Source organism: Pan troglodytes, chromosome 2 (assembly GCF_028858775.2).
Source record: "Pan troglodytes isolate AG18354 chromosome 2, NHGRI_mPanTro3-v2.0_pri, whole genome shotgun sequence".
NCBI classification, from domain to species: domain Eukaryota; kingdom Metazoa; phylum Chordata; class Mammalia; order Primates; family Hominidae; genus Pan; species Pan troglodytes.
The window spans coordinates 174,165,970-174,185,424 of NC_086015.1; the positions used below are offsets into that span (position 1 = coordinate 174,165,970).

At 38.5% G+C, this 19,455-nt stretch overlaps 1 protein-coding gene and 1 long non-coding RNA gene across 5 annotated transcripts in view; one reads left to right on the forward strand and one right to left on the reverse strand.

Moving 5' to 3' along the window:
* SLC2A2 (solute carrier family 2 member 2) overlaps positions 1 to 7,281 on the reverse strand; it is a 30,387-nt gene extending 23,106 nt beyond the window's left edge. For both annotated transcript variants that reach the window (XM_016940187.2, XM_516875.7), the window contains exon 1: positions 7,170 to 7,281. Coding sequence is in view for 1 of the 2 variants with exons in the window: in XM_516875.7 (XP_516875.2) it covers positions 7,170 to 7,184 (15 nt within the window). In the remaining variant the exon portion in view is untranslated. The remainder of the gene's footprint in view (positions 1 to 7,169) is intronic.
* LOC129143652 (uncharacterized) overlaps positions 1 to 19,455 on the forward strand; it is a 663,501-nt gene that overhangs the window by 565,726 nt on the left and 78,320 nt on the right. The window lies entirely within an intron of this gene.

Below are 19,455 nucleotides of genomic sequence, written 5' to 3' on the forward strand. Positions count from 1 at the left end.
ATTCGGATACTTAGTTTAGCATTTTTTTGTGCATGTGATAGCAAAATTGTAGAAAGAACCCAAATATCGTTCAATGGGAAATAGTCAAATAGATTCAGATACACCATAATACATACATCAGATACATGTAATATGCTATGCAGCAGTTAAAAGGAATAATATGATCATGTGTACTGACTTATTTTTAAGTGGCGAAGGAAGTTATGTAATCTAATGTTTTTTAAAGGCTTAAACATGAGTTTGATTTAAAAAATCAAACAGTTATTTGATTTGTGCATGATGTATATAATTCATAGAATGTTTTCTTGAAGAACAAATGAGTTGATGGTCCTTGAGGAGGAATGTGAGGTTGGAGAATGAGAGTGAAGAAAATTTTTTCTTGTATTCATATGATTAGACATTTCATAAGGAAGACATTTCATGTACATTTACATAAATTTTTAAAAAGCTTGGGATATAGTAGGAACTTTGTTGTGTAAATGAATGAGTCACATCAACATGGATTCCAGTTCTCACTCTCTTAGTAGGTATGTGACCCAGGCCGCTTCCCTTATAGGAGCAGTTTTTCTCTAAATTGTGGGGTGATAGTAAATCTCCCTACCCTGGTGTAAAGCCCCAGTATAAAGAATAGCAAATTAGCCAGGACCCCTCATTACCCTGAAAAGCTAGAGATCAGAAATTTCACAAAGTATTGTCACAGAACCATCCTGGGAGCCCTTGAAATTATTTAGTCCAGTGGTTCTAAAACCAGACCCTACTTGGAGAGCCTGTTACACATGTAGCTTCTTGGAGACAGCCCCAGATCTTCTACTGGATTAGAATCTCTGGGGTGGGGATAGGGAATCTGTAGGTTTACAAAGCTTCCACCCCTTTCACTAATATAGGGGGTATCTATACAGACTTTCCCTCCTAACACTTCTTTCTCTGAAAGAAAGGACTTCAAAGTTGACCCAAAAGATATGGTTATATGATACATATATATTGCCCAAAAGAATAATATATATGTGATATATAATATTGCATAATATGTTTATTAGATATAAATTGGCCAGGCATAGTGGCTCACACCTGTAATCCCACCACTTTGAGGGACTGAGGTGGGCAGATGGCTTGAGCCTAAGAGTTCGAGACCAGCCTGGGTAGCATAGCAAGACCTTGTCTCTACAAAAAAAATACAAAGATTAGCAGGGCATGGTGGTGTATGCCTGTAGTCCCAGCTACTCAGGAGGCTGAGGTGGGAGGATTGCTTGAGCCCAGGAGGTTGCTGCTGCAGTGAGCTATGATTGCACCACTGTACTCCAGCCTGGGTGACAAAGCAAGACCCTGTCTCAAAATATATATATTTATTTTATATATTTATATATCATTTACATCTGATATTTATCACTTATATATATCATTTATATCTTACATATAAGATATATTAACATTTTATGTTTATTACACGTGAATTATATATATTATACATAAAATGCATACACACACTATATGATATATGGTCTATGTGAGTATGAAAGATTTTGAATTTAAAATCTAAAATGTAACTCGACATCTAAAACTCAGTGGCTTAGATAGCCAAATCTAAGATGGGATTTTATTTACTTAGTTGGTGGTTTCTCCTCAAATCCTTTTTCCCCTCAAGCTATTTCCAAGGATAGGGATTTTCATCCTTTTTACAGGTGGTAGCCATTGTCAGAAGTGATGGGATAAGGAGTACCCTGGGAGGGCTTTAACCCACTTCCCTCATACTCTCCATCACTGAAACCAGGACAATCTGATGTGAGATGCAACACAAACAGATTCAAAGCCTAATACTACTTATGCTTACTGCATGCCTGTTCACTATGTGGATTATCTCATTTACTTCTTAAGTTAGTTTTCTATTGCTGCCGTAACAAATTACCACCAGTGCAGCAGCTTAAACAACACGAATTTATTTATCTTAAAGTATAGCCAAGCATGGCAGCTCATGCCTATAATCCCAGCGTTTGGGAGGCTGAGGCTGGAGGATTAATTGAGGCCAAGAGTTCATGACCAGCCTGGGCAGCATAGCGAGATCCCCATCTCTACAACAACAACAAAAAACATCTATAGATGGGAAGTCTGGTATAAGTATCACTGGACTAAAATCAGGTTGTTGGTAGGCTGTGTTCCTTTCTGGAGGCTGTTGGAGAAAATTTGGGTTGATGATGGAATTCAGTTCCTCTTGGTTATAGGTCTAAAGTCTGTCGTTTTGCCCTGGTTATAAATTAAGGGCCATTCCCAGCTCTAGATGCCACCAAATTTCCTTGGCTACTGGTATCTTTCTTTCATCTTTATAGCCAGTAATGGGCAGGTCAGGTCCTTCTCATGTTACATCTCTCTGGCACTGACAAGTAGCTGGGAAAGTTCTTCCCTTTTGAGAATTCATAGGATTAGATTTGACCCATCAGGGTAATCCAGGAAAATCTCATCTCTAGGTCTATTACCTTAATCTCATCTGTAAAGTCTTTTGCCACATAAGGCAAGATATTCCCAGGTTCTGGCAATGAAGCTGTGGACTTCTTTGGAGGACGATTATTTTGTCTACCACATTCTTCATGGCAGCACCATTAATGTCCCCATTTTATAGATAACTAGATTAGTTTAACATCTCACAGCTAGTAAATTAAAGAACAATGACTTGGTTCCAGATCTTACGCTTTTAACTTCTTGGTTATTTTGCATCCCTCATTAGTCAGATACAGACATTGAAAAGCCAAGCACATCTGAAAAATCTAGGACCATAATCTTTATAAATTAAAAAAGCTAAGAGCATACATATCCACAGAATTTACCACTTGTGGGTGTTTAGCTGTTTGGCTTCAAACACACAGAAATCTCAACCACATTTTCCCACCACCTACCACACAAATCCCTTTTCCCCCACTTACCAGTAGAAACTTTTGGTGAGGTCTCTGGACAAAAGTCCAAAAAGGCAAAGCCTACTCAATTGCTCATCAGTAGCTCAGCTGAAGAGGAACCTCAGGGTCTTCCCACCACAAAGCCCAAGACCACAATATACTTCCCCAGTCTCATCCCTGCATTTTCTTTTCTTCTGTGGCACTTGGTTTATTAGTGACTGTCACCTCCTGCTTCATCCCTGGATTTCTGTTCTCTGGGGGTTCTCTCCCTGTCCCTCTACCATACAAACATATAATTTATTTCTCCTTATTTTAAGAGTCCAATCAGTAGCCATGCTAATGGTGAGCAGGGGCGACACAGAAATTGAAGTTGGGGTGATAGCGATAGCTGCAGCACATGTACTCCCCTGTCGTTCACCCCTGTCACTTTACATACACAGCCTAAGTCACAAAGTCCCACATTACTTTGACAAAAATGAAAGCTAATTTTTAAAGATGCTGGATCTCCCATCCTATTTCTTTCCAATCAAATTGTTCTATAGTATAGAAATTCTGGAGCTGCCTCTAAGATCAGTTTCTCATTTTATTAGAATAACAAAAATAGCAACTATGAAGGAGATAGGAGAGTTTTTAAACATTTAGAAATCTTAGCATGTTATTAAAGTCCTTATCCTCTGGCCTTCCTGGTTTCTTTTTGAGGGTTGGCTGTGTTCCTGCCACCCCAGGGCCTGCAGTTCCTTATTTTAACTCCTCAAGATAGAATTTTACCAGGTTGGTCAGATAAGGAGCAATCTCATCCATTTTAAGCAGGTCATTTGAATTTCTGAGAATTTCCAACAAAAGTGATTATCCCAAATATCAAAATCTCTGAAACTGTTTAATGGCATTTCCTTTTGCTGTCTTTTTCTTTATCTTTTATTTTCAGGTTTAATTCCCCTCCTGAACTCCATGTTAAAATGGCTCCCACTCCTTCGTCTTTTCTTTCTCCAATGTTGTGAAATGAAAAGAAGTAATGTTTATAGTCAGCCTTGTATGTGGCTTGGCTCTAGACTTGGTCAAAGGAGGTTTTGTTTCTAAGGGGAAATTTCCGAACACGACCAAGTCTTAATAAGCCCCGTCAACCTTCATTTATCCACTCTAATGTCCAAGAAGTTGACACAAGAAGAAGTACATAAGTGCTACTGAAAATAGCAAGAAATTAGAGAGGATCTTAACCTGTCCAAGTTCTGAGGTTCTAGATGGTTTGCCTGTTTTCTCAACAACCCGGTAGGTAGGAATTATTATTATCATTTCATATATGGGGGAGCTCACATGGAAAGAGTAAACAGCTTGTCCAAAGGCCACATAACCTAGTAAGTGCAGAAGATCTTCAAGCCTTTTCTCCTAACTTCTTCATAGGCTATAAGGTGTTGAGCTTGCACTTTAAAAAATGCTACCTTCATTAGGAGCTTAATAACTTTAAGTTAGAGAAACTAGATTCCATATCCAATTTAAAATATGCTGCTGGATAAATGTGGAAGGGTAGAATAAGCAAATGGCTGAACTTCAACATAAAACAATGTAGTGTTTATATTGTGGCTCATAAGTCATATAGGGTCTATTAGAAAAAAACAAATAGATGTGGGAGTCAGAAAAGCTCCAAAAGAGTCCCAGCTAGGCTCCTAACGTCACTGAGCCTAAGTTTCTTTGCCTATAAAATGGCTATAAAACTAGTTAATGCATAGGATTACTGTAAAAACTAAGATAAATAATGTGGTCTTCCTATAAACAGTAAAAGGGCTACAGAACAAATGCATCTTTAATCATGTCTTTATCATCTCATTCATTTCTTTTGTCAAACAGCCATGTGTCAACTTTTCATACTTTACCAATACTCTTTGCAATACCACAAAGTACATGAAATTATTCCTATTTTAGAGGTGAGGAAGCCAGGGATCAGAGAGGATTAAGGAGCATACCTAACACTACACAGCTGGTGACAGATACTCTAGTGTGGGAACCGAGAGCTGATGGTCTTAAACGCCACTGCTAACCTGAAGAGCAGATTTTTCCAGCAATTACTGATTGACTAGGTAGGGAGGAGAAGCTTATACCCTTTTCTTTAAACTACATGTCTCCAAAACCTAAACCAAAGGTGATCTTGCATGCAACTTTGGAAAAAGCCAGGGGCTTATCAAGTCACAGAATTTTTAAGTTGAAAGAGACCTTAGAGAACAATGGATTCTTGTCTAATTCCTCCATTCTTCAGTTGTAGAAACTGAGGTCTCACAGGCCAAGTTGTTTATGTCATTTGTCTGATTTCTGTGAGCACTTTGGACATATTCAGTGTGACAACTCAGGTCTCTTGACCCCAGTTCCTTGCTTATCCTACTTCTTTCAAAGTCTGGATAGATTCACAAAGCTGAAAAACATTGCACTACCTCAGTTCTCATTCTTTCTGGGTTCCATTGTTAGGCAGTTCCTTGGTTATCAAGAAAAGATCTACAACGTAATTTCAAAAGCCCCTAAGAAAATTAATGATAGTTTTGAATGAAGCTTGAACATCTGCGACGTGCCAGACACTATGTTAAGCACATTACCTTCCTTTTTGCAGTAGCTTTCAAACTTTAGTTATTTGATTACTACCTTCATGAATTTTGCCAAATCTACATACCATCTATGTAGCTGTTAACTTAATGTTTGTCTTTATATTGACCTTAAAGTTCTAACTACTTTAGCTTTATCCTGGGCTATAATACTCATGAAATCATGATGTGCTAATTATTCTTTAAATACATACTATATAAACGCTATATAAATAGCATTTTATATTTAACTTTAAATATAAAACATATAAATGGTGTTTATATAATATGTATTTAAAGTGTTTATATATTTATGATATTTATATTTTATAATTTATAATATAAATACTATTTATATTTTATAATTTATAATATAAATACTATTTATATTTTATAATTTATAATATAAATACTATATAATATGTATTTAACACTATTAATAATTATATAACTATTAACATTAAAATTGTTGTCTAAGCCTCTCTAATATAATCTCACTTAATTACTCCCTAAATCTAAAGTACTAGTATAATCCCTGAATATCCCATATTATATCACTGAGCTCAAGTTTCTTTGCCTATAAAAAGGGTATATTGTATCCTAATATGTTCTTGTTTTCTCACAATAGAGAAAACCCAAAGCTCAGTTAAATAACTTAACCCAGGCCTCACAGCAGTTTAGTGGCATTGCTAGAACCCAGATCCAAGTCTGGCTGACTCCAAAGCCAGTGCAGCTAACCATGCCATCTAATGACATGAAGGAATGTTCAGCAGAGTAAGTTGCACCAGATGAGAACTTAAAGGTGAGACCCTACAGGGCACAGATTGATCAACTTATATGATTGTGTGTACAGGGGTGGGTGAGTTTAGGAACCACGTATAAGGGAGCAAGGACACTATATCCTTTATATTTTTAAGTTTTTTTTTAAAGTATCATATCTAGAGAGAAGTTGAAACAGTAGTGAAGTGATCATTCCATAACCTTCGCCTTTATTCACCACTGGTTAACATTCACCAATTTGTTGAACTCTCACTCTGTAGTGTTTGTGTGTGTGTGTTGTTTTGGCTGAACCATTTACAAATAAGCTGTAGATATTTGTGTCATTTCACCCCTAAATACTTTAGCATGTACAAAGAACAAAGACATCCTCCTACATAATTAGATACCATTATTATATCCAAGAGTGTGAAATTGATACAGTAATATTATTTAAGATGCAGCCCATATTTAAAATTTCCCAACGTCTCCATAGTTCCCTTATTGCTATTTTTTTCTTCCTTCCACAATCTAAATCATTTGTTGCATTTGGTTGTCAGTTTGTCTTAATCCCTTTTAATCTAGAGAACAACCCTTCTACCTCTTTTGTCTCTCCTGCATTGACGTTTTTGAAGATTCCCGATGAGTTTTCATGAATAAATTTAGGTCAATCTGCCCCCCCCTTTTTTTTTTTTTTTTTGGTTAGGAGGGGACATATTTCTTTAGTAATGTGGTTATGCACAATTACTTGAAAAAACTTATGCAGACTAATCAGTTAACAGAGAAAAAATCCTTAAAACCCCAATTACTGAATAAGAAACAGTTCTTCAATTGGCAAAGTAAAGAGAATTAATTTTGATCTGTGGTAGCTACACCCAACCTCCCCCAAATCCTCTGTATGACTTGACTGTATTCCCCTAACTATCTCCTGAAAACCAGACTTGAAATGAATATAATGCTGCTTTACCTTATCTTCTGTCATTGTACTAGTTGGGAGTCCTGTCAATTCCAGGTCTTGTGTGAGTGTGGCACATGCACCTGACTAGCTCCTGCCTGTTTATTCGCAGCTCTGCCTAGGCCTAGTTATGCATTGCAGGAGGAGGAGCAAGGAGAGGGAGGAGTTGGGCTACCCAGACCTGAGAGTCCAAGTCTAATCTTCTCAGCGGCAGCTGAATATTGATGGGAATCTAATCAATAAGTGCTTTGCCTCAGCAACCTGTGGCTTCAATGCCTTTGTTCCACTAGGAAAGAAAATGGGAGCAGGTCCCTTAGGCATAAGTTACAAACCAGAGGCAATCACATTTCAAGGCATGTGTTATGTGGCAGTAATTGGGAGCCGGTGAAAAGAGAAATCTTTGGAGTCTTTTGTAGAAGATGAGATATGCTGAGCTGCCGTGCTGTGCTGTGGAACATGGGAGGCACACTGCACTCTGCTCCACAGAGAATTAGTGCTGTGGTGTTTCTGTTGAGAGCTGGGCTGTGTGGCCGGAGACCATTGTTGACTTGAATGGTTACCTGGATGAGCTTTGGATTGTTAGGGACTTGGGTTTGAATCTCAACATTTTACTGGGGAGTATAACCTTAAGCAAGTGGCTCACTGTGACTTTTCTCTGATTAGTTTTTTATTTTTGCCTGATAAAATAGAAATAACACACATTTTGTTTTGTTGAGTAGATTAAATGATATAATATGTGAAAGTGTTTGGCATATCTCAACATATAATAAATACTTAGCCAATAGCGGTTGTTATTACTGTTATTATTATTGCTTCATATATGTCAATAAGCACTTGCTGGAGGCTTTAACGTAGAGTTCTCAAATAAATCTGCTCATATGGCTTGATCTTGGGCCTAAGTATCCCTTATGATATTCAAACCCTGTAGGGGTTCAGGAGATATCAAATTTATTGAGCTTTAAGTGTGTGTGGCAACTGGGGCCACAGATTGCACTGAGGCTCAAATGGAACCAGTTCCCAGCGGAACAAAAATGTAACAAGCAGCAACAGAATGAGGGGTGTTATGAAGAAACAGGGTGAGAAAATGAGGAATTGGAGGAGATTCAGATTTCACCTTTTTATTTTGCCACGCTGTTTTCATTTCTGTCACCTCTGCAAGGTGACACACCTGAAATGTTTGGTTTGAGAAGGTAATTCAATCGAACTACAAACTTTTACTGAGTCCAGCACAGTTCCATGCTCTGAGATGATTGAGATAAATAAGTCACAGCCTCCTCTTTCTAGGTGTTTATAACATATAAGATGAGACATATGTAATGCAGACACAATACAATAATTTCATAGTGGAAAAGCGTGAGCAAATATTAATAGTAATGATGGTTAATCTTTACTGAGGTCTTGCCGGGTGCCAGGTGCTGCTCTCAGCACTTGACATGGATTAACTCGTTTAGTCATAACATGAGGTGCTCTGTGTCATAGTGCCAAGCTTTGGGGAGCAGCTTTGAAGTCAGACTTTAAAGCGCCCAGATAGCCACGCTGACTTTCCGCATCAGTTTTGGCTGGTGATGAGCACGCCCCATTGCCAGAGCGGTCCACAGTCAGGAGCGGTTCCATGGCATTTGCCAGTGACATGACATTCTGCAGGAAAGCGTCTCTGTGCCGCGTCGTAAATGATACCGGTGTGGTTTACTAACCTTTGTCTTTTGAACCTGCCTTTTCAGAAACGGAATTTGCCTTGAGTGCGCGGGCGGCCAGTGAGCCTTTAACTTCTTGTGCTCAGCCCCGGCCGGCCGGTGCGGAGCACGGCGGCAGGAAACCATTCTCTTCTCCCATTGGGAGCGCGACCCGCCATTCAATAGCGGGCCTTCGGGGCACCCTGATCAGTTTCCTCTGGTTCAGCCAAGGCCTCTGTGGTTCTGCTCTTTCTCAGAAATGAATGAGTAATCTCTGCACCATCTGGGATATGCTAAAACTTTATCTCCGTGCGGGGAAGGGGTGCGATTCATTTACATTGATGCTCTGATTGCTTTTGCCCGCGGAGAACTGATAAGCGATCTCAGACTTTCAGGAGAGCTTGTCTTGGCGCCCACTGAGGAGCTGCAGGTCGTTGCACTCCTGGCTGTGGTGAAGTCAGTCTTTTCGCACTTTGCCATTGGAGTGGGCGCCATTCAATAACGTGCACCAGTGCCTGCAATCATCCGGATATTTCCACTGGGCAGGGCGAAACCAGCTCTGTGTGGTTGTTCTTTAGGCTTCATACTTTTAAGCCCTCTAGGTCACATTCGGATTACTTCGCTGATTAATGTAATCTTAGTGGATGCCAGAAGTTCTAGGTGGTGACAGGACTGAAAAGAGTCCGCCCTCCCTCTCCCCTTTTTTCATTGTCATCCTTTCCTTCAGTAAAATAAGAATAGTTTTTTTTTTTCTTCTTCCATAAATGAGGAGGGGAGAATGGAGAGATAAACCAGCTATTTCAGCATGCTGCATTCCTCTCCAGTTGGGTCAGATGTGGTTAAGTGCAAAGGCATCTCCTGGGAACAAATTAAATGAGGTCAAACTTGGCCAAGCCAGGAGTACAAGAGAATATCGGAAGGTCCCAGTACCTGAAGGACAGTCAGTGTATTTTAAGATTTTTGAGCCAAATTTTTCCCCATTGTAGCTTGCCAAAAAAAGAGGGCAAACTCTTTACATCCTCTTCTCGCCTCTCCACACCCTCTCCCTAGATATCTCTGTGGTCTGCATCTCTTCCACATATGTCTTCACAGCCTCCTACCTGACTTCCCTGCTCCCATCTTACCCTGCAGTACCTTCTTGACACAGTAGTTAAGATATATTTTTAAAGTTAGATCATAATACACTCCTGCTTAAAAGTCTCCAAAAGCTTCCCAATCACCCTTAGCAAGAAACCCACGTTTCTCACCACAGCCCAAGAGGTTGACTTGACATAGACCCTGGGTGGCTCTGAGACCTTCTCCCCTTCCGTGGGCCCAGCCACACTGGCCTCAGACTTGTCTAATATGTTCCATGCTCAGCACCTTTGTCCTCAATGAGCTTCTGCCTATAGCCCTTCTCCCTAGATTTGTATGTAGCTGGCTCCTTCTCTTCATTCAGATGACGGCTTAGTGAGGATTCCCTAACCAGGCTTCTTAAGATAGATACCACCTACTTTCTCCAACTCATCCCTGGGCCAGTTACTCTGCTTTATTTTCTTCTTAATGCTTATGCTTGAAATTTTATTATTTGCTTGTCTATTATTGTTTGCCACTTTCCTGCCAAAGCTAAATTCCACGAATGTGGAGACCTTGTTGTTATCCCCAGTGCCTAAAATGCTGCCTGGTACATAGCAGGCACTCAACAAGTATTTATTTAATAAATTAAGTCCAAAAGGGTTGTCACATTCTTTCTTGTGTTGGAGGAAGGGGTATCTCAGGCTGGGATTTGGACATTTATTGATTTAACATTCAGTAAATGTAGTATTTGCTGAACATTTTGCTAAGCACCGGTTATAACAGTGAACAAAACAGAGTAGAGTCTCTGATCTTGTGGGGCTTACATTGTATGAAAGAAACTAAAAGTGCTGGGGAAGAGAACAGGGGGCACCCATTTTAGAAAAGGTGCTCAGAAAAGTGTTCTGTGTAGGGGTGCCTTTTTGGTTGAGACCTCAAGGCTTTGTAGGCTATAGGAATAAGTTGGGATTCAGGTGAAGGGCAATGGGAAGTCACCAGAGAGAACCAAGAATGGGAGTGATATGATCCAATATATGTCTTAAGATTACTCACGCCATTGAGTGAGGGGTGGATTGGATGAGAGCATTTGTGGAAGAGGAGAGGTACAATTGCAACAATTCATGCTTGCTATTGACCACCAAGGCTAATAGTGATACCAGAGAAAGAGAAGTGTACATTCAAGATATATTTTGGTGTGTAAAGCAGATAGGACTTGCTGATAATTGCTTTTGGGAGAGGATGGAAAGAGAGAACTCGGGTTGATAGGTAGTTTTTTTTTTTTCTTTCTTTCTTTTTTTTTTTTTAAGAGATGGAGTCTCGCTTTGTCACCCAGGCTGGAGTGCAGTGGTGCAATCTGGGCTCACACACAGAGTTTTTTATGTTCTCATAAAAAAGACTCTGCCTCCCAGGTTCTAGCAATTCTCCTGCCTCAGCCTCCCGAGTAGCTGGGATTATAGGTGTATGTTGCCATGCCCAGCTAATTTTTTTGTATTTTAGTAGAGACGGGGTTTCACTGTGTTGCCCAGGCTGGTCTTGAACTCCTGAGCTCAGGCAATCCACCTGCCTTGGCCTCCCAAAGTGCTTGGATTACAGGCGTGAGCCACCGCTCCCAGCCGATAGATAGTTTTCTTACTTGTTAAACTGGGATGACTGCGATGATGCTATTTAATGGTATGGGTGCAGAATTCTTTAATCATCTGAGTAGCAATCCAAGTTTATCTTCCAGACTTCAGAGAAGGCCACTATAAAATAATGAAAACAGATATATTTTGTTTTACTTTAAAAACTTAAACTTTTTGCCAGGCATAGTGGCTCATGCCTATAATCCCAGTGCCTATAATCCTGGCAGTTTGAGAGGCCAAGGTGAGAGGATTGCTTGAGGCCAAGAGTTCAAGACCAGCCTAAGGAAACGTAGTGAGACCCTGTCTCTTTAAAAAAATTAAAAAAATTATCCGGGCATGATGGTGCACGCCTGTAGTCCCAGCTACTTGGGAGGCTGAGGTGAGAGGATCACTTAGGCCCAGGATTTTGAGGTTACAGTAAGCTATGATTGTGCCACTGCACTCCAGCCTAGAGAATAGAGTGAGACCCTGTCTCAAAAAAAAAAAAAAAAAACAAAATCAGAGTTTTTGTGATAATTGTAGATTCACATGCAGTTCTAAGAAATAACACAGCCCATGTATCCTTTACGCAATTTTCTCCAATGGTAACATCTTACAAGACTATAGTACTATATCACAATGAGGATATTAACCTCAATAGTCAAGTTACAGAACATTCCTATCACCACGAGGATACCTCATGTTGCCCATTTATAGCCCCACTGAATCCCTCTTACCCTTACTCATTCTTAAATCTTGGCAATCACCAATCTATTACATGTCTATAATTCTGTCATTGCAAGAATATGATATAAATAGAATCATATAGTATATATATTAGAGTTCTCCAGAGAAATAGAAGCAATATAATATGTGTATATAGGGAGAGACTTATTTTAAGGAATTGCTGACATAGTTATGGAGGCTTGGTGAATTCAATATCTGATGGGAGAAGCTGGTAGGCTGGAGACTCAAGAAAGACTTGCATTTGAGTCTAAAGGCAGTCTGCTGGAAAACCAGGAAGAGCAGATGTTGTACACAAAGTCCAGAGGCAGTCTGCTAGAAAATTCCTTCTTGCTCAGGGATGTCATCCTTTTATTCTATTAGGCTTTCAATGGATTGGATGCGGCCCACTCACATTATAGAGGATAATCTGATTTCCTCAAAATTCACTGGCTTAAATGTAAATATCATCTAAAAACATCTTTACAGAAACATCCAGAATAATGTTTGACAAATATCTGGACACCATGGTTCAGTCAAGTTGACACATACAGTTAACGATCACAGTATGTAACCTTAGAGATTGGCTGTTTTCACTCAGTGAAATTCCTTCAAGATGCATCCAACTTGTTGTGCATATCGTTAGCTTGTTCCTTTTTATTGCTGAGTAATATTCAATGGTATGGATAGATCACAGTTTATCCTTTCACCTTTGAAGGACATCTGGGTTGTTTCCATTTTTTTGCTATTAGAAATAAAGCTAATGTAAGTATTTGTATAAAAAACTCTGTGTGTGAATATAAATCTTTTCTTTGGGATAAATGCAATTGTTGGGTTATATGTGGTAGTTGCTTGTTGAGTTTTTTAAGAAATTGCCATACTGTTTTCTAAAATGGCTGTCCCATTTTCCCACCTGCAATAAATGAATGATTCAGTTTTTCTGGCTGGGATTACAGGTGCATGCTGCCATGCCCAGCCAACATTTGATTTTCATTATTTTTTATTTTAGCCATTCTGAAATGTATGTAGTGATATCTTATTGTGGTTTTAATTTGCATTTCTTTAATGGCCAGTGATGTCGGACGTATTTTTATTTGCTTATTTGACATCTGTATATTCTCTCTGGTGAAATGTCTTTTGATTATTTGCTAATTGAATTTTTTGTTGTTATTTGGGGTTTGTGTGTGTGTGTGTGTGTGTATTTTTTAGTTTTAATAGTTCTTTATATATTTTAGATAACTAGTTTTTTGTTGGATATGTGGTTGGCAAGTATTTTCTTTCACTCCATAGCTTGTCTTTTCCTCCTTTTAGCAGGATCTTTCACCACGTAAACAATTTTAATTTTGATGAAGTCCAATTTATAAATTTTTCTTTTTATGGATTTTGCTTTTGGTATCAGATTTAAGAACTTTTTGCCTGGCCCTAGTTTATGAAGATTTTCTCCTAAGTTATGCTTTGCTTTGCTTCGCTTCTCTTCTCTTTTTTTTGACTGGGTCTTGCTCTGTCACCCGGGCTAGAGTGCAGTGGCGCGATCTCGGCTCACTGCAACCCAACCTCTGCCCTCCAGGTTCAAGCGATTCTTCCTGCCTCAGCCTTCCAAGTAGCTGGGATTACAGGCACCTGTCATCACTCCTGGTTATTATTATTATTTTTTTGGTGTTTTTAATAGAGATGGGGTTTCACTATGTTGACCAGGCTGGTCTTGAACTCCTGACCTCGTGATCTGCCCGCTTTGGCCTCCCAAAGTGCTGGGATTACAGGCGTGAGCCACCGCGCCCAGCCTATTATAGTTTTATATTTTATATGTAAGTCTATGATTCATTTTGAGTTCTTTAAAATATGAGGTATGAGAACTGGGTTGAGGTTCACTTTTTGCCTGTGGATGTCCAGTTGCTGCAGCACCATTTGTTGAACAGGCTCTCTTTCCTTCACTGAATTGCTTTTGTACTTTTGCCAAAATCAGCTAGGCATTATTTATGTGAGTCTATTTCTGGTTTCTCTTTTCTGTTCCATTGATCTATGTCTCTATCCCTCTGCCAATACCAAGAGTCTTAATTATTGTAGCTATATATAATAAGTCTTGAAATCTGGTAGGCTGATTTCTCTCACTTTATTCCTTTTTTTCTGAAAAAGTTTTTTTTTTTTTTACCTTTCTATATAAATTTTAGACAACTTGTATATATCTACAAAATGTTTTGCTGGGATTTTGATAGGAATTGCATTAAACCTGTATATCAATTTGGGGAGAATTGACATCTTTACTGTGTTGAGTCTTCCAAACCATGAACATACTCTTCATTTATTTAGATCTTTGATTTCTTTTCCCTTTCCTTTCCTTTTTCCTGTTTTTCTTTCACTTTTGTGACAGGGTCTGGTTCTGTCTCCTGGCTGGAGTGCAGTAGCATGATCTGGGCTCACTGCAGCCTCTTGTTTCCAGGCTCAAGCCATCCTTCCACCTCAGCCTTCCGAGTAGCTGGGACCACAAGTGCGCATTACCACACCTGGATAATTTTTGTATTCTTTTGTCGAAACACATGATTTTGCCATGTTGCCCAGACTAGTTTTGAACTCCTGAGCTCAAGTGATCAGCCTGCCTTAACCTCCCAAAGTGCTGGGATTACAGGTGAACCACTGCGCCCTGCTCCTTTGATTTTTTTGATCGTTTTTTAAATTTTCAACATACCAAGTCTTGTACATGTTTTGTTAGGTTTACACTTAACTCTTATTTTTCTCAGTGATTTTGTGTTTTTAATTTTGGTATCCACATAGTCACTGCTAGAATATAGAAGTAAAAATCATTTTTATGTGTTCATTGTGTATCCTGAAACCTTGCTGAACTCACTTATTAGTTCTAGAAGTTTTTGATAGATTCCTTGGGATTTTTTATGTAGACAATCATGTCATCCAAAAATAGGGAGAGTTTTATTTGTCCTTTCTGATCTATATGATTTTTATGTCCTTTTCTCGCCTTGTAATATTGGCTACAACATTTAGCACTTAGGTTGAGTACGGATGATGACAGTGGACATTCTTGCCTTGTTCCCAGTCTTAGGGGAAAGCATTTAGTCTTTCTACGTATAATGTTAGTTGTAGGTTTTTTGTAGATGTTCGTTATCAAGTTTAGGGTTTTTCTTTTTTTTTTCTAAGAGTTTTTTTACAAATCATGAATGAGACTTGAACTTTGTTAAATGCTTTTTCCACATCAACTGATAAGATCATGATTTTTCTTCTTTAACCTGTTGATATGGTGAATTACATTGATTGATTTTAAAATATTGAATCAGACTTGTTTCTCTGAAATAAGATCTACTTGCTCATGATATATACTTTTAGTATATTGCTGACTTCTATTTGCTAATATTTTGTTAAGGATTTTTACAACCATATTCATGAGGTATATTATATAGTTTTCTTTTTTAGAACTGTCTGGTTTGGCATCAGGGTAATACTAGCTTCATAAAATGAATTTGGGAGTCATCCCTTCTCTTTAATTTTTTGAGGTTGTATAAAATTGATGTTTGGTAGGATTCTCTAGTGAAACAATCTGAGTCTGGAGATTTCTTTTTGGTGGATTTTAAATTACAGGTTCACTTTCTTTAATAGTTAGAAGACTAATAGAGTATCTATTTCATATTGGATGAGTTGCAGTATTTTGTTTTTAAAGGAGAAGTGGTGCATTTTGTGTATGTTGTCAAACTTATATATAGGGTTGTTCCTAGTATTCTGTTATCATTCTTTTGATGTCTGCAGGGTCTGTAGGGAGATACTTTGTTATATTCCTGATACTGGTAATTTGTGTCTTCTCTCTTTTTTTGTCAGTCTTTCTAGAATTTTGTAAATTTATTAATTTTTTCCAAAGAACTAGCTCTTTGTTTCATTGATTTTCTCTATTGTTTTTCTATTTTCAATGTCATTGATTTTTGCTTTTGTCTTTATTAGTTCCTTCTGCTTGCTTAGGTTTATTTTGTACCTCTTTTTCTAGGTTCTTGAGATAGGAGCTTAAGTAAGTGATAGAGACTTTTCCTCTTTTCTAGTGTATGCATCTGGTGCTATAATTTTCCCACTTAGCACTGCTTCACACATTTTGACATGTTATATTTCAATTTTAATTCAGTTTACTGTATTTTTAATTTTTCCTTGAGACTTCCTCTGGTCCATGGATTATTTTAGAAGTGTGTTGTTTCATTTTCAAGTGTTTGGAGATTTTCTAGTTGTTGATTTCTAGTTTGATTCCATTGTAGTCAGAGAGAGCATTCTGTATGACTTCAATTCTTTTAAATTTGTTGAGGTTTGTTTTATGTCCCAGGATATGATTTATCTTTGTATATAGATCATATATACAATATATACAGCAATGGCTCTTGCTGAAGCTTGCCAGGAGACCTTGCCACCCTTTGCTCTCTCAAGGTCCACCTGGAGTCAGTGTTTCACTTCTACCTCTGTGTTCTTCATGCTCTCTGAGCACCTGAAAAGAATATGTATTCTGCTTTTGTTGGGTAGAATGTTCTATCGATGATTAGAGCCCATTAATTGATAATATTTTTTATTTCTTTTAGTTCTTTGTTCTAATTGTTCTATCACTTGTTGAGATAAGGGTGTTGAAGTCTACAACTATGATGGTGGACTTGTCTGTTATTGCCAGGTTTAGTTAGAAGTCCAGGTTGTCCATTCAGCCTCCATTGACACCCAGGGCAGGGGAAAGTTCCTCATTAATGCTGGGCAAGGGTGGGACTTCCAGCTCCCCACGTGGCCTCCACTGATACTGTGATGGGGATAGCCTGAGTACTGATGGACAATGGTGAAATTCCTGACTCTCCACTAGGCCTTCTCTGATAGCATTCTTGAGGGAGACATAGGGGTGCTTTGTTACTTCTAGTGGGAGTAGAAGCCCAGGCTCCCCACAATGTTTCCACTGATATCATCGGAGGGGAGCCTCATCAGAATGAGGATGAAAGTTCTGGCTCCCTTGTTGGACACCACCCTGGCAGAGATATTGGGGTGTCTTTGCTACAGCCTCATGAGGGTGGAAGTTTAGGCTCCTTACTTGGTCTTTCATAGGTAGGGGAAGAACCACCATATTTTCTTTGGTGATTGGATGGAATAAAGCAGTTATGGCTAGTTTTCAGCCTTGCTAAATTTTCCCTTTCCCTGTCCTTTGGCTAGGGAGAGCAGGTTTTGAGGGGACTTTTTTGTCTATGCCCAATTAGTATTTCCAGGTTGCTGGATTCTTCAATTCAAAGCCTAGGATATACGAGGCAAAAAGGAAACCCAGGGAATTCACCACTGTTCCTCAGGTCTTGAGAGTCTAGTCAGACTTCTACTCTCCATCTTTCATAGTCTTCTTGTATTTATTTTATATTAACATCCAGGGTTTTTAGTTGTAGTTAGATGAAAAAATAGGGAAAAATATATCTACTCCATCTTCCCAGGAGTGGAAGCCTTGATCCACTTTTAAAAGCCTTTCAGGGAAAGAAACCTAATTAATTACAAATCAAACATGAACAAACAAAAGACCAAATCAAACCAAACTAAGATAAAACAAACAAAAAACCTTTATGGCATTGAATCTAACTTTTCTTGGTGCAACTTCTTCATAGAAGAATTGAGATGTTGTTGCTTTTCATTCTCTGGTTTTTCGTACATATGCAGCAATAATATGTAGGGGAAAGACAATGGGCTAAGGAAGTAGATAATTGTGAGCTCAATACTAATCTCCCTGCCAGTGGTAGATGATTAGATACAACTGCCTACTGAACATTTTTACTTGAATGTCTAGTAGGTACAATCACAATTTTATCATAAATAAACAGAACTCTTGCTCCCTCCATTTTCTATCCTGAAACTGCTTCCTCACAAGCTTTTTCTAGTTTGTTAAATGGCACCAACAATTATTCCAAATCAGGTACTACAGCCAATCCACTATACCTTCAGAAAAGTTCTGTTCACTGTACCTTCCAGATATACCCTGAATCTGACCACATCTTACCATCACCTTAGTTCAAAAGCCTTGAGTATCGCAATAATCTTCTAACTCCTCTCCTGTCTCAACTCTTGCTTCCTTTCAGTTTATTTTCCTCATAATTGTCAGAGGATGTTGAAAAAAATAAATTAGGAAACACTTCCCTGCTTACAGTTCTTTGCTTTTTATATAAATGAGAATAAATCAAAATGCCTAACTTTACAAGGCCTGAGCGATTTGATTCCTTGCTTACTTTTCTAATATATCCTTCTACCTTCACCTTTGTTCATCTTGCTGCAGACTTCCCATTGCTTTTGCATACCAAGTTAGCTTCCCTCTGTCTGGAACACTCTTCCAGGATGAATGCCTCATTGTCTTAATTTAGGTCTTAATTCAGATATTTGCCCTTTAGAGAGGCCTCTATGACCACCCTAGCTTAAGACAGCACCCTTTCTCCAGTCACTTCTATCATAATTACCCTACTGTGACTTTTTCATTGCATTTATTAGTATCTGAGATCATCTTATTCGTTTACATGTTTATTTTTGTTCTCCCCACCCCCAGTACAATATAAGTTCTTTGAAGAATAGTCTCTATCTATTATGCTCACTGTTGTGTTCTTAGCCCCTGTGATCTTACTGGTACACACAGTAGGTGCTCATAAAAGATTTACTTATTGACTTCAGGGGTTTCCTGGGAGTGTTACAGTTGTTGGTTAATTCATAGTTATGCAATATACAAAATTTGCCAGAATCCCTTTCTACTTTATAATGGAGTAGTTTGTCGGGGTTTCAATCCCAGTTCCATCATGTTTAGCTAATTAAAAATCTCTCTGATAAGAGTTTCCTTATCTGTAAAATAGGGCACCTAACAGTGCCTCCTTCATAGGATGGTAAGGGTTAAATGAGTTAGTACATGTAAAGTGTCTTGAATGCTTGGAACAGTGCCAGGCCTGTAATAAGTATTTGCTGCTGTTATTATTAGTACTAAATGTAGGCTACGTTTCATTAAAGGGCACCTTCATTTTAAAAGTTTTCAATAAGAACACTGGAAAAGCAAATGGATCTGAAGAAAAGATGGTTCAGGAATTCCCCGACCCTGGTCAAAATATTGGAAACGACAGTATTTATTTCCTTTTTAATCAATGACAGAATTTGTCTCAGGAAGCAGTTAAAACACAATCTCTTGCCTACTGTGAGAGAAGGGAAAGAAGATTCAATTAATTAGTACAGACTTCCCACTGAGGGGTTACTGATGAGCAACTTCAAACCTTGGAAGAGCCTATAGGA